Source organism: Anopheles moucheti, chromosome 2 (assembly GCF_943734755.1).
Source record: "Anopheles moucheti chromosome 2, idAnoMoucSN_F20_07, whole genome shotgun sequence".
Classification (NCBI taxonomy): domain Eukaryota; kingdom Metazoa; phylum Arthropoda; class Insecta; order Diptera; family Culicidae; genus Anopheles; species Anopheles moucheti.
Window position 1 is genome coordinate 17,577,988 of NC_069140.1, and position 16,278 is coordinate 17,594,265.

At 46.7% G+C, this 16,278-nt stretch overlaps 1 protein-coding gene across 1 annotated transcript; it reads right to left on the minus strand.

The window, feature by feature from the left end:
- Window positions 1-9,583: 9,583 nt before the first annotated feature.
- On the minus strand, window positions 9,584-14,207 carry LOC128297643 (uncharacterized). Its single transcript, XM_053033324.1, has 7 exons — window positions 13,823-14,207; window positions 13,412-13,750; window positions 11,828-13,315; window positions 11,453-11,753; window positions 10,437-10,712; window positions 9,921-10,109; window positions 9,584-9,849 (listed from the first exon to the last, which is right to left on the minus strand). The coding sequence occupies exons 1-7, from the start codon at window positions 13,951-13,953 to the stop codon at window positions 9,679-9,681; spliced, it is 2,895 nt and encodes a 964-aa protein (XP_052889284.1). The 5' UTR covers window positions 13,954-14,207; the 3' UTR covers window positions 9,584-9,678.
- Between the last annotated feature and the right edge of the window lie 2,071 nt (window positions 14,208-16,278).

Here is a 16,278-nt window from a genome sequence, read left to right on the forward strand (position 1 = left end):
AGATGGGTAGAGCGAGTGGCATCGACAGCAGCATAATTCCATGATCCCGACAGCACACACCAACACACACTCACAGCACTGCACACATAAACACGGCCCGGTTTCCGAAGGGAAACCGAAAAATGTGAACCAGAGCTGGTAAAAGAGCGGTGAGGGGGCCAGGAGGGGGGTAGGTTGTAGGAGGAACCACCCCGGGCCGACCCCTGGCATCCCTCGCACCACGCCAAGGCAACCGAGAGCGAGTGTGCGACAGTGAAGCATGATTGAGGCGAGGCGCGAGAGTGAAAAACCGGGAATAGCCTACCCCTTGAGCGAAAGGATCCGGTTTATGTTGCGTCTGGCACTGTGCTGTGACCGGGAACGGGGGTGCAAAAATGGGGTCTTTTAGGTGAGCAAGGGAGGGGATGGATGGGATCGGGGTGCCAAGGGGTTATGCGCACGACGGGAGAGCGTTGCCAAAGGTTCGAGCAAGTGAGAAGGTGAACCGGCCGCCCGTAACGTGCGTATCCGCACGAGTGAGTGTGACAGCGGTAACGTGCCTGCACGGTTATTACCAAGAATCTCATCAATAAAAAATGCCAGCGGCAATTATAAACACAATCAACGGGTACGCAACGCAACGGGACGAGCGGTCGGATATGTCCGGGCGAGGGTGGGTGCTTCGCCCCTACATTCCCGGCCCGCGGGACCCGCCGGGCGCACACTCCCGGGGTCGTGCAGTTGCCGTGGCCTTCGTTCCGCACGAATGGACATCCACCCGCTCCGGTTCGGAAACGAAGGCGAGTCGACGCGCGAACGGCAGCCGACAGGTTGGATCGATGAGATTGTGAGCTAAAGCGACACCAACGACCCACGGTGGTGGGTTTTGCATTCTAGTGTACATCAGCGTAAAGGTTACTAGCTCTCGATAGTGAGAGTAGTAGATGGTTTGGTTTTATTGGTATTTGGACACTTATTTTAAGACTTTGAGCCGATGTCAAGGAAAACATCAAGGATTCTTCAAGGAATAAAGAATTATCAGGTGGTTTTTCATTTTATGAAATATTGTAACTTTAAGTATATTATCTAGGACCTTATATTGAAGTTTCCAGAGTTATTCTTACCCTACTAGACACCTGAAGTAGCAAAACGAATTTAAATTGTTGTTAAGTATCCCCAATTCTTACTGTAAAAGTAAATCTCCAGGAAATGCTCTGTGAATAAATAATAACTATGTGGATTTTAAATTTTACCCAACAGTGTACCTTCAAATATATTACGTTGGGTTTACTATGTCGGATTCTTAAGTTATTATACACCTCGTAGTTTATAGAATTCAAATTCTTTTTAGGAAGACACAAATGACACAAGTTGATAAGAGCACTCCTGAAAAGACAGATATTAGAACAAATGACTTCCTGAACTCCAGAACCAGATGATATAGCTTCAGGTTACAGTGGTTGACACTTTAGGACTTTGGAAATAACTGATCCTGATCTGAATTTGCCAGTATCAATAAACTTTTCAGATTTTTAATTCATACAAGTCTTGCAATGTTATTAGTAAATAGTAAATATAAGATATTAACCTAGGAACAATCTATTTAAAAAGTTTAGACAACATTTTTAAATGTGCTATATTAAAAAATTCAAATACATAACATCTTCTATCACTGATATCATCTGAGGAATTTGGTAAAATACTCTGAAGATCTTCGATTCTCATCTGGAACGACCTCTATATAGCAAGAACTGTTAAACAAACTGCACTTCTTCGGTTCTTTATGGCCATTTTATGACCGTCATGATATTGCAGGATGATGTGTTAAGAAGACGTAGAGGAGACCGTATTTTTCTTACTATTTCACTCCATAACTTCTATGGATTTTTTATTCTTCCCACCAAGAATCTATGTGATATCAAATCCACTCTAACTGCCCCTGGTCATCAACAGGTTAAATAAAACGAACCTCTCAGTTGACAGTTGACAGTTGAGTGTGCAGACAATTCAAAAAGCAACGGTTGCTAAGCAATTTCATTTTTAACGTTAATACCACATTCGGTAAAAGTGCTACTAGCATAAAAAACAACGCTGTTACGTTTAACATTTCACGGCTGGCGTTAGGCCCAAATAACACGCACAAGCAGCAGCTAAAACAACTCTAATAACATGCATTTCCGTACGACGCTAAGCTCAGCTGTTACATACGGATGCTTTGTCTCACCGATGTTTTACAACATGTGTCACCCCAAACCCTTGTGCCTTTTGCAACCCTCCTCGCCATGCATCCCCTTCCCGCCCAAAAACAAACCCCATGAATTCTAATGCCGCATGTTTTGCTTCTAAAACAGCAAAGTTTTAGAATTATTGTGTACTTCCAAAAGCGACGCTTTTAAGTCCCACATTTGAACGGATAACTTTCCTTCCTGCCTTAACCCATGTCCAATTCTGCCCTTCTCCACTGTACCATGCACTTGAGATTTGACGATTTCTGGTGACGGTTTAATGAAGATGGGCGCTCGCTGAGTGGAAAACACTGTAGAAAACACTCCAAAACACTGCCAGCGAGGAAAAACTGTTCCGATGAGCGAGTGAGCGAAAAGTTTTCGCTACCTTCCCGGCTACTCCCCTGGCTACTTCCTTCCCAATTGTAGATTTTGCCCAATATGGTGGCCTCGTGGCAAAAACAACAACGACTGCGTTTGATGCGTCTGCAGCGGAATCGTATGTTGTCGCAACGGATGGTCGGGTGCAAAAAGCCGTGTTTAGCCGTTCCGGCCCCCGGAAAGGCGGGCACCGGGCACATATCGCGCCTGTCAGGGAGATTCGGATTTAGCACCCGGGGGGGAACCCTTTGCCCATCGTGCACTATCGTAAACCGCATCGATCCGTGGATAATTTCGAAACAAATTCACCGTACGCCGGAATTGACGCTCCTTTAATTCCGTGTCCGCCTGTCCTTGCTTGAGCCCGGGTTTTGATGTTGGTGGTTGGCGCTAAAGTTAATATGCCCTTTTACCCTTCGCACACCCACTCACCCACTTTACGCAGTCCTCCAAGGACTTTGGCGCTCTTACGGGGCCCGACGAAAGGGCGAAACGTTCACCAACCCGGTGCCATCCCGTTGGTCCGCAGTCACGTTGCGTAATACACGGCCACAAAGCAAACCAAACCCTTTTGGCACTTGATGCCACTTTTCATCGAGCGAAAGACAGAGCGAGAGAGAGAGAGAGAGAGAGAGAGAGAGAGAGAGAGAGAAGGAGGAAAAGTGATGCAAAAGAAGGGAAGAAACGGAGAGATGTTTAAGGTGCTGTTTAATGAGGTTGAATTTATGAGTAAACTTTCGCGCGCGTGTCGTTGTTGTTGTCTTACGCTGGCGGTTTCGTTCAATCGGCACACCGCCTGCCAAAGGAAGTTGCAAACGATAAGGAAGAGAGTAGGCTGTGTGTGCCGCACTTGATGTTCCCCAAAAACGTGAACCCGCCTGGAATAATGTACATTTTATAGCACTCTAATGAAAACTTCGGGGGGTTTTTCGCGCACCAACGGCAATGCGGAAGGTTAAATTCTGCCACCAATAATGCACACACAGCTGCCGAACAAGAGTTCCCGGCACCTAATGTACATCCACATCCATAGCCCGTGTACCGCTGCTGTAAATGATTCACGTTCGATCGCTTCATTTTCATGCTTTTGCCCATCCAGCTCATCGACACTGTTTGGCGAATGTGCACCGAGTTCCCGGAAAAGCTGAAACTCGTCAACAAATCCTCATAAAGTACAAGTCCGAAAGATTCAATGCTCGCCCGCATCCAACGCTCCCCGTATTCATCGATTGGCTTCAAAGAGTGAAAAGGGCGTGAAAACAGGGTGGCCAATAGTTCGTAAAACACGAGAACGAGCGAGCGAAAGCGAGCTGGTGGTAAATGGTCAAACGAGCCGTATGTACGATTCGATTCGATTGACCCACTTACGGACCCACCAAAAGGGGGTGAGTTGGGACCCCCTTGCACAAGCCGGATTATTTTGTTGCGATTCGATTTATTTTACAGCATCGCAGCAGCATCCGGCTTTTCCTGGACCCGATCCCATCTAGCTGGCCTAGAATTGTGAAGCCCGCACCGATTGTTCGGGAAAAACTCCGAACGCTGGGCGATAAAGGGAAGGCGATACTGCGAGTGAGTGTACCAAAAAGCAATTTTGTTTGGCAATTGGTTTAAGCTGCAACAACAGCCGTGTGTGTGCTTGCGTTTATATTATATAAATCGGCAAACAGTTTTGCCGATCGGATTACAGCGTGAACATTCTGCATCGTGACACACAAACCTCAAGCACTTTAAACTGGAAAAGGTTGCCGTTTTGTTTGACTTTATTAATCGATTTTATAAAACTGTACATGCTTAATAATAAATGCATTTATGCTTTGCTTCACAGCGCACCAATAATCCACTAACCTTTGGCTGTGCTAATTGGGGATGAAATCCGTGCGGAGAATTGCCGTTAATTTAATACACAATTAAAGTGGATAATCGGGCCGCTGTTTCGCATTCAAATAAACATGCACAAATTATTTTTCCCGGCACGCTCCGATTTTCCCTGCGCCTTTCCCCCAAACTTACGCGGGCATATATTCTCCAGCTTCCGGCTTCCGGACAATAGTGTCATCTGATTGCCATTTTGTTCGCACGCAGGATGGCACGGTGGAAAGCACACACGCTTTATGGCGCTGCAATCATGCAATCAATACCTCAGCAAACAAAACAAAACAAAAAAAAGCGGCCACCCGCTGTCACTGTCCTCTGGCTGCATGGTTTCCGGGAGCAGCAAAGGAAAGCCGCCGAAAAGAGATACCGTATTAACACCCGCCCTTACAAACGAACCGAAATGGTGGTGTCGGCGCGAACGGGCACGAATTACACGCATAAACTTCCCATCTTCCCATCCCAAAATCAAACGGTCGTCTTCAACGGCTTTCGCCTGAATCAGCGAGACAGACCGACAGACAGACAGACAGTCAGTGCGGGCCCGGAAAATCTCGCACGCGTCGCACCAACGACCGGGGCGCGCAATCTTCGCTTGAGACATTTTCCACCATCCTGGCCAGGAGTGGGGGGTATTAAGCGGGCCCACCTGCCAGCCCGTCAACAGGTGAGGTGAATGGTGCTGGGCAAAGGCGTTCACCTGTCCGTCGGCAGTCGATTACCTCGGAAGACGGCAATCGCCCCAAAATGTTACCTCTCTCTCTTTCGCTCTCGCTCTCACCAGCTCTTAAAGTTGGTCGATTTTCCATGCGGGAAAATCCGAGGCGCGTTCGTTCGGATGGTGCTGCTTTAATGTGAATTTTCCCGCCCTTCGGGGTTGACATCTTGGGTTCGGGTGCGAGCTCACTCGTTCGTTACGCTTCGTTCATTGAATTTTTGCGACCCAGAACAGGCAAGGGGGGTGGCAAGGACATTCGGACGGTGTCGACAAACGGTGTCTAAACGTACGGATTGGGAAAAAACATGTTTCGCTCTCGCTTCACGCGAGTTCCATCTCGCTCTCGTTTGTGAGAAGTTCAGTTCGGTGGTGGTGAGCGTGAGTGAGCGGCTTGCACGAAAGCTTCTCACGGAAAGAATCTTGCATGCAGGTTTACGCGGGTGACGCTTGCATCCAAATGCTCAAGGTGTCTTATTCTATACGGCGTCATCTTCGTACGTTAGAAAGTAAAGTTCAAGGTCATCAGCAAGGAAAATAACCCTTCTTTGTTTCTCCTGCACCCCTATTACTTCCCTCACATCAAGCATGGTTTGCTGTGCATTGATTGTGATTGGAGTTTCGTGTGGCGCGTGGAAATTAATGCGTAGTAGGAGTGTACCCTGTTTTCTAACGACGTTCGAGGCTATTTTCGTCCACAGTGCACCGTTTGTCTCACGCACAAAAAAATACTCAGAATGCACCAAAACCAGGTCTATTCTTGTAGTGGAACGCACTTTTCATCGCATAATAAACAACTCTCTTGCTCTTGCCGATGCTCTCCGATGCTCTTTGTCCGACAGGCTGTCACAGGCTTCGTACGCTCATGTGCTCAGCGAAAATTCCCAGCAAAGACCACGTATTGCGTTCTGGCCAAACAAACAAACAAAAAAAGGACGACCAAAAACGAGCGAACACGTGAATTTCCCGGAGAAATGCTGGGATGCTGCACCAGGGTTGAACGGTTTTCGAGAAGGTTCCATTGAACCATTTTCTGGAGCACGTTTGCTTTGGCGGGCGGTCGAAAGAACACCGTCTTATGCTTACCGATTCGTGGTAGTTTTGCTACACTGTCGCAACACGTTCGTCACTCACTTTCGTTTGTTTTCACTTTTGTTTGCATCAACACGAAAACAGGCTTCACATCATTAACAGTATCTTAAAATTGTTACAATTTTACCACAAGGAACAGGTTGCGGAAGGTGAATAATAATTATTTAACTTCAACTTAACAGCGGAACCACACTTGAAACTGAGAACACTTTTTGAGAGGAATTGTCAATAGCACTTAATGATATTAACGACCTCTCGTGCATAATGTTGAGCGTTAACATACACTAATTCCATCAAACGTTAGAATGGAAACTTCCAGCCTTAGAGTCCCGCGTAAACTGCGAATCAATTTTGTGACAGCTAGTCTCTTTACCGCGTGGCGTGGCACTGGTCCATACACGTCCGAAAGCTGTTGTTCGCTCGGTGGCTTTGCCCTGCTTCGCACGAAAACTTCACAAAGGATATGCACGCCAGCAGCAGCAGCAGCAGCAGTGGTTGTAGTGTAAAACAGCGTGCCTAGTAGTAGAGTGAAAGGATGTTATACCTCCCCCCAGCCAAAACGCAGCGAATGAACGAGCGAAACGGACCCAACGGACCCCACCAGGCGTGCGCTTAGTACGGATGCGCGAATGCACGATTGCTTTGTGTCCTTGCCGTCCTTTTCCCTTTGATTGGAAGGGAGTTCAGAGGTCGCTGCATCAGGTGCACACGTGCGGGGTTGCATCATCGAAACGTTGTAGCACGCACGCACCTACGTCATCGCCAGTCAAAACAACGACAAATTGCACTGCACTGTTGCCGGTTGGCGAGCGAACGAGAGCGCCGATGAGGTGAGAACGAGCGAGCGTTTCGGGGGCATGCGTGAGCAGTGAGAATCTCTTCTGCTCGCTGCTGTGAATCATACGATTTCACTGTTTATTTAGTGAAACGGGAAATCTATAACGCAACAACCAGGGTGTATGTCCTTTTTCCATGGCCAAACCAGACGAAATCTTGCAAGGTGCCTTTCAAGCAAGCAATGAACCGTTTAGCTGCAAGCTGTTCCCCATACAGCTGTTCCTGTTTTGAATATTAAGCGGTGAGTTTAATTTTATGGAAATATTTCTAAAACATTTTTGGCAATTTTCCCTTTTTTATATAATAATTAAAGCTCGTCTTATATTCACAATTCAAAGGAAAAAAAATCCGAAATAAAAAATTTATAATTAAAGAAAATGATGCTCATGAGGAAAATAAAAAACAAAGCTTGTTGCTCCATCGCTCCCAGTAATCTACACGGCTTAAAAAACACCACGGAAACCTCCAAACGGTACGTGACATGCCGCAAAACAGAACATTCCCAATTTACGGTACCTCCACGCCTCAACGGTACACATTCAGCAATTTCTGGCCAATAAAGTGAAGCGTAATTTAAGGATATGTTCAGCCGGCTCATGTGTGCTGCTGCTGCTCTCTCTCCCTCACCACCACCAAACGTGTCAACGTGTGCCGGTCGTGCTGATGGCGTTGAAATGATCAATGAAAAGTCAGCAAATAATACCGGAAGAGATTGCAACGCACGCCACCCTCGCCCGTACTGACAAATCACTGCATTCGTTAAGGTGATTCGCGTATTATTCACCTCACTCGGGCCATTGCCGTCTGCCGTCCAAAGCACGGAGCACTCATTTCGTATGCATCGCACGTAGAGTGATTGCTTTCGGCAAAGCGCTACCTATGCTCACCGAATGATGTACGAGCATAAAGTGTGCGTGATGGTGTACGTTTTGATCGTTTCATATCGGTGGGGTTTGTTTTCGGTTCTTGCCTTGTAAATGCCAAAGGTACGCCCAAGCACTGAAGTGTTGCATCGAATGTATCTGTTTATCTTCCCATTCGTAACTTCCGAGTCGTTGGTATGAAACACCTAAACGTTCAATCTAAAAGGAGCATAATTATTTTATTTCAATGCGTGAAAGGTGATTTGATGATCTTGATAAAATGTAATTTTCTACGAATAAAATTCTAATCTCTATCCCTAGCAAAGATTGCTTATTTAGAAGTTGAATAAATGAATATTATTCAGAACATTTGGGATTCAAAATAATACGCTGTATGAGAAAATGAAAAATTCGATCAAATGCTCCCAGAGTTTTCCAGAATTCCAATTGATTTATCTGACACTCTATAACTGGTTTTTATATTATTTCACACTTCTCTAAAATTACACATATTTACACATATTTACACATATAAATAAAACATATTGGAAGAATAACTTCAGCATTTCTGCGGACAATCCAGCACTGACAACATTTATTTAAAATATTGGATTTATTTTTCCTGGCAGTTTGGTCCGGGAAATTCTTTTCATTTAAATAAGAAATATTTCAACAGCAGTTTGAAATATTTCATTATCCACGAGCTTCAAGTACTGACCGCTAGAGGTCTCGCAAATCAATTTGATTTTGTTACTGTACCGATTATTCACGTTTTATTGTGTCATCCTTCGCAAAAATCAAGAAATATAACCTTTCATTCTAAAAGTATTCATGTTTATTGGTCTAACTATGTTCAAGACAAACGGATACGCCTCCCAACAATCCCTCACTTTGGCCAATGTGTGCTGTCGAATGTCGTTGCTAATCTTCCACGCCGCGTTGCTTTTAAACTATGTCTTGTTGATATTGCCCATTAACGCTGTAACAAGATTTCCACTTGATCCCACCTACGCTGGGACTACGCACAAACAATTCGCTAGCGTTCTTATCCTTTCCGAACGAATAACCATCAGTAACTCACACTACTTTCCACTCTAACAATCGACCATTGGACATGATTTCTCCAGTCGTTTCGTTCCGTCTGGTTATCTAATCTTCTGTAGTAAGCGTCATTTTTTTATTGTTTTACTCTAGAAACTAGCTAACTAAACCAAGTTCTGTGGTGATGTAAACTTTCATCTGTATTGTGGAGAGTTTTTCCAACAGATTTTTCATCCTTCCGCGAGTTTTCCTTGCTTTCACCCCTCATGGCCTACTTGCTATAGATAAAACGGAAACGGCCCTGATTGTATATCTCGTCCACACTCCAAGGAAGACATTTGACTTTTAGTTCTGTGTTTTTTTTTCGACTGTTTAATTTTACGATCTTCTCAATTGAGATTTGTTGTTTTCGTGTTGCAAGTATGCAATTGTTGTGATCTACTCGAAGCTATACGCAAATCAACGTCGGGAAAACGGGACATGAAACATTTCACTCTAAACCGCTTGCGTTTTATCTTGTCTCTCTTGATACAAAATAATCTTTTTTATTGCTTATGAAGTTCCACTTCCCGGAAAATTCGACACCTTGGTCTAAGGAGAGATATTTTAACTTATCTGTCTTTTTTTTTTGCAACCAACCCAGGAACCGATTCCCGATGGATGACAATGCTCAGTGGACCTTTTCTAGTCCGATAAGTTTCTCGAAGAACATGCAGTAGTTGCGATCGTTGTTGTAGTAGAACGGATCCTCCAATATGTCCCGAGCGTGACTCAGTGTTGCAGCTGCCAGTTCACCGACGGTCCATTTGCGATCCTTCAGCACTCGGCAGATCGTGTCGAGCTAAGCATTAAATATAGAATATAATATTAACTCACAATAGCTCGACCGGAAAAGTCTTCATCCCTGCGTACCTTTGAAAGTTTCTCGTTTCCAGCAGTGTAGTAGCTGAGATATGGCAGACCGGCCACACTAGCCGCCATCCACTGAATCACCATCTTGAGCTGTACGTCTCCTCGTCGGCTGCTCCCACAGCCCCAATTACCGGTGGCAACGGGTCGCAAATTTACGTTTAGCGTTCTCTTTTGAGCAAGTTGTGATATCTGTCGAAAAGAAAGGTCGGGAAAGAAAAAAGGGTACCAACCATTACTGACCACGAATTTCCGTGCGATGTTTCAATGTGCCACGAGAAGCACACCCAACGAAGATACAGATATCGCAGAAACAGAGAGACAGAGAGAGAAAACAAGTGAAGAGAAAGATAGCACATGGAGAGATGTTAGGTTAGAATTACCTTAGACCTTAGCGTACAGCTCGTAACTAGCACAGATTACTTGAACCTCTTTTTGCATGCATTTAATCTAAAAAATCACACAACACATATACACAATACAACCAACACAACGCTACAGCAACACACTCATAGCTACCTTCAGCACCACATCATCACACTGGATGTCCTGCGTGTAGGACACGGACCAGTTCGGTTTGTACTGTAGCAACTTCGTTTTCAGCGACGATTGCCGCTCCAGCTTCGGCTGCTGGACCTTCGCCGGTACGGTCGCCCCCAGTTCCGTCACCGAGCAGCCCGAACCGCTCTGGGTCGAGCGCAGCTTGTGCAGCAGCTTCCGGTGATCGGTGCGCGTGAGCTGAATGTTGGGACACTTGAATAGCTTGGCCGGTTCCAGCGCAAGATAGTCATGACGCTGTGCTCATCCAACCCATCATTCGCGCTCGATCGATAGGATAGAGGCCCAGCATAGAGCATGTAATGTATGATCATTGTCGCATTTTATGCGCATGGGCGGTAGGTATCCATTTGGGAAAACAAGGCAGGTGTAGGGTAATGCAACGCAAAACACAAACACAACGCATCCAAAAGCATTTATGGAACGGGAAGGAGGAGCAGGAACCGCAACGGTCCCATCAGGACCGCAGGACCAAGCAAGGGAAATATAGCAAAAAAAAGGAAGAAAAGAGGTGGGAAAGAGAGGACACCAGCATAAACAAAACCAACGAAATGGAGAGAGAAAAAAAGTTGTAAATAATTGTTGAAACAATAAGATGAAGAACGGAAGAATAGTGATGTGGAGCAAAAAAAAAAAGACTCTCTTGTAGCTTCAAACTTGGGACAGGGAAAAACTAAATCAACCACAGCCACGACATTCCAGACGACGTATATACAGGGTGTGGAAAACTGGCACTTTAGCCATTGTTTGACATTACTTTTGTTCATCCGTTCTGCTAAAGCCCTTAACTAAGCCTTACGCACTACCAACTACCAACTCACTACGAAGCGCATCAAATCATCAATCAATCAAATATGGAAAAAAGGAAACTCGCTCCAAACTCCAGGAAGCTCTACTAGATCCTCGCTAACAAATGTTTCACCCTTTACGGGGACCCAACTCAACGACAGCTTTGCCACCAACTCAGCCCAACTTACCAGCTGTGCCGCCAGCTTGTGCTTGTGCTTTGCCAGTTCCAGCGAAAGCGATCGTACGTGCAGCAGTATCTTCTCCTTCTGGCCGAGCGATCCTCGACCACCGCCACCGGAAGCGTTGCGCGATCCGGTCGAGCTGGTAACGGAACCGTTCCCACTCGCCAGACACTCCTCGGTGAAGGGAATTCCCACGAAGCTTTCGCTCAGGGTGCGCTTGAGCAGCGAGTTGGCAAACTTCAGTACGGCTTCGTCCCGTGCGTCCAGCTTTTTGGGCTTGTCGGTGCTTATCGGTTCTTCCAGCCATCTACAAGCGATCACAAAACAGGTCAGTGTTAAACCCTAAAATACTTCGATGGATCGTCCAGAAGGCAAACATACTTGGCGAACTTCTCGTACACCTCCTCCAGTTCGGAGCCCAGATCCGAGTCGAAGCTGTACTTGGACGACTCGTTCGTGCCCTTTCGCTCTAGCGTGCCGTTCTGTAGCGGTCCTCGCGCTGTTGTCTTTTCCTGCTGCTGCTGCTCGTTCCACTCCGTTTCATCGTAATTGCTATCGATGGAACCGTCCAGCACAAAGCCACACGATCCTCCACGTCTCACGCGGATGTCTTGATCGCGGATTTGGGATCCGGCCACACTGATCCCAACCGCGTAGCTGCTATCCTCGGTGCTGCCCGACACCCCGTTCGTTCGATCCAGCTCCAAGGCAGCACGCAACTTCTGGGCAAACTCGTGCCTTCGCTCGGGTGTGTCCAGCTCCGAGGTGTACGGGTGGGCCCGCAGCCCATCCTCGTCATCCTCGTCGAAGCTGTCCTTGGCGCTGTGGAATTCGTCCTGACTCGAACCACAGCTCGACAGCGTGTCCGGCCGTGTCAGCCCCTGCTGCTGATAGCCATCGGGGATGCGTAGCGGATGTCGATTCACCGGCAAACACTCACCGGACGATCCGAGTATGATGAACTTCCCCCGCCGATTCGAACTGGACCCGGAACATACCGACGGTGCGCTGGGTCGTTCCGGTGATAACCACGAGCGCCGCTTGTTGATGTCCTTCTCCAGCTTGTTCGAGTCGCTGCTGGAGCGCTTCGAGTTGGGTGTTGCCTGGCGGATGAAGATCGTCGTGTAGACGTCCGGTGAACCCGGTGTCGATCCTTCCCGATCACGCTCGCCGATTGGTGATAGACGACCCTTACTCGACACCGTCTCCAGCTGGTCCAGTTTCAGCCCCGTTCCGGCCCGTTTGTCGCCGGCAGTCTTGCCCGCAGCGCCACCACCGGACTCACCCAGCAGCGCCGGGCAGGTTGTGTTCTGGCGGAACGCCAACAGGCACTTGTTCAACTCCCGCAAGATGTCGTCCTCCTCGAACTGCTGCGACGGAAGCGCTCGATAGTTCTCCGCATCGATACAGCAAAGGCTTGTCGTTTTGGGTTCCGCGATGCGCTCCAGCAGCGGACCCTTCTGTCGCGGATCGACGATCCGTGCCACATGGTGCACGTTCTCCACCTGCAGCGATTCGTTGTCCTCGAGCGCTTCCACGTACAGCAGCACGGCGAGCAGTTCGGGAAAGGTACAGAACTGAATCGATTCCTGAGTGTCTCCCGACGCCAGCACATCACCCCCGAGCCGCGCACTGGCGAACACCGTTTGAAGCGTTTCCGGATCCGCCTTATCCAGCTTGCCCTCGTGGCGTATCTCGACATCGCACAGCGGTAACTCACACTCCAACCAGTCCTCGATCGTGAGCCACTGCTTCCCCGTCATCACCTTGCGCGATATCCGCAGGTTGCCCTCGAGGGCCGTCCCGCTTCGTTCCAACCAATCGAAGTAGCACAGAAAGCTGCGAAACTTTGCCCTCTGCACCGCGTTACTGTCGAGCAAGAGAACAAGAGCAAAAAAAGGGTACCATTAGTCCCTCATCCAACCTCACCACGCACAGTGGCGACACACCGGTGGATCAACCTACTCTACTAAACCTCTAAAAAAGTGTGTAAAGTTAAAGTCTTGTAACGTGGGGTGTGTTTTTTCAGTACGTTTTGGAAATGTCGAAAAGAACGCATTGGCCAGCAGGGACGCGACCAGCCGGTAGCTCAGCTCGTAGCTGTCCGCTTGCTGCTGCAGGCTAAAGCTGAGACCGCGCGGTGGTCGGTACTGCTTCAGGTTGCGGGCATGCCGCGCCAGTGCCTTGATCGTGTGCCCGAGGAAGTGGTCGCGTTCCGTCGCATCCATCGTGTGCTCGACAAAGTGCCGCAGTCCATCAAACACCGACGTATCCTTGCCGTCCTCATCCGGATCTAAGCTGACACTGAAATCACAGTATCGGGGTGATCTGTTAGTAACATTCGAGTTCGGGAGAATGCGGCCCAGGTCTACTCACTTGCACAGTTCATGCAGCTTCTGCATCACGTCTAGCACCACCTCTAAGGAGCTGGAATCCTCGATCTGTGACAGCTTCTTTTGCACGTTCGACCACCAGGGAAGATCACACGGAAGCATAACGAGCGCCATGTTGGCATCGATTGTCCCCGGACACGGAATGCACCGGGCTGTGGTGCAGAAGATTCCACCGTTTTCACCCACCAAAAACCCGGGGACTCGAGCCCGGATTGATGTTTTAGAAGACTTCTTGTGTTGAAGATCCTACGTTGTTTTTGATGGTCGTTTCCCTCAAGTAGCGGTAGTGCATTCCATCTTTAGCATGTGTAATTTCTGTCGTTGTAATGATTTAGACGATAGGTTTCGTTTTCTATCGCTGTTTTTCTACCACGTGAATGTTTCTTTACTTCTCAAAATATCTGAAATGGTAAAGAATTTAAAATAAATCAGATTAATCAATCGATCCATTACAACTGTTTGGTGTGGAGTGAATAAGGCTTACTTAAATAGTCATGTTTTTTTTAATATAAAGATACATTAAAGGGCAATTGTTGCGACAAACAACAGCGTTCTTTCAATTTCATAAAACACTAATGAACAAACATAATAAAATACACAAACAGGACTTATTTTAGCACACTTTTTTGCCAAATTGATTGACTCCAATTTGGCTATTTAAGAGGAGCTAAAAAAGCACGTCCTCGTTCGCCGGGATAGCTTTTTAGATTGCTATTTCTACTGGTCGTTGATCCTTTTAGTCCAGACGTGCTCGGCTCGATCGGTTGCACCGCTCGATGTGGCGCCCTCTGCAGGTAAACGGTCGAAACCAGCTGTCGTATTTGAAACGACCGTTGAATAATACTCAACAGCAATATTTGCTGCAAATGTTGTTAAGTCCTAATCCAGCACATGCACTCCCTTCAAGGAAATAAATGAGAATTCGCATTCTTTACCGCAGATATTTGTGATCCTATGTTTCATTACAGTTAATTAAATGTGTAATCATGGTATAAATAATAAGGAAATATATGCCACAAAAGCGATATCCTTTAGCGAAAATCCTTTAGCTTTTCAGCAGGCACTTCGACCGAGAATTTTTAGACGATTAAAGGCAAAAGGCTACAGTTTTATCTCTTTATTTAAATTATTAGTTAGTATTAGTCTCTTTTATGGCAATTACTAATTACTTACAATTGCAGTGAAGTTTAAACAGAGTTCGCTGAGATTTGACTACTAACGATAACGAATTTCTTATTATTTCAATTCTATTAGATATTAACATATTACAATCTGTAGATCTTAACAGGAAACATTTGACTTTTTTAATAATAAGAAAAGATAGAACCACAATAAGAAAAATAATAAGAACCACAATAAGAACCACAATAGATGTTCACTTTTACATTGCGAAGTTCTCCAGACATGCAATACTCAGGTCAAGTGTTCTACGAAGCGTCATACCCAAGGTTACTCTTACATCTTATCTACAACGCAACGAATATGAATGCACATTCTAGGCTTGCACTACATAACATTACATCAAGTATTACTCTAAATTGTAATAATAATCATTATTAATAATGATTTAGTTACACACTCTCGTTTAAAACGGCTTTAAAACCTACACCGTAATCCTTACGAAAATGATACAAACGATTCAACAAGTTGCTACAACAAATGCCCTTCCCGTCCAACCGCGGCGAGTGAAAACAAATCCTTCTAGCTCATCGCAGCGCGTTAGGTTTTCACTGAACAGTATCACCGTGAACCTAATTTTATCCCAGAAAACCTCAAAACTTTCCCTCCACTGCGCGAACCACTTATCACTGTCGCGGCTGCATCCTGCACCGTGGAACGTTCACCAGGGCAAACACCGCTATATTTAAACCATTTCCCTCTGCAGTAAACCCAGATTCTCACGTACCCATGCCCGGTGTGCGGCGCTGGTGTGCGTAGACACCGCTTCTGTTGCTATTAGTGTCGTTTGGCACGGCCGACACCGGCCGGTTCTATCGACAATCTAATCAAATTTACGCTCCACCAGACACCTCGTGACGCCTGCTTGTGCCGGTCGGCAAGGAATCACGGTCGGGGGTTCCCCACCCGTATGTCAACGGGAACACACGGTATCTCCATGTTGGTGTCGTAAGCGACTACTAATGAAGTAATTCCTTCACCCGTCGCGCGCGCGCGCACGCTCGCGTGCCCTCACTCAATGGAAAATGTAAACATCCCCTTTACGGTGGCGCCTTTTCCCTTTAGCTTTTCGGAGGGATGAGTTGGAAAAGCAACAACAGCAAGTCGAAAAAAAAACATACGCGCTAATGGAAAGCTGACATCCAAACAATGCGAACTAGCGGAAACAGCAGCCCGGTGCCACTATCGCGTCCCATCGTCAGCGTGACAGTTGGGGGGAAAAAAACGCAAACACCGCTCATCGTCCTCTTTACTGCCGTG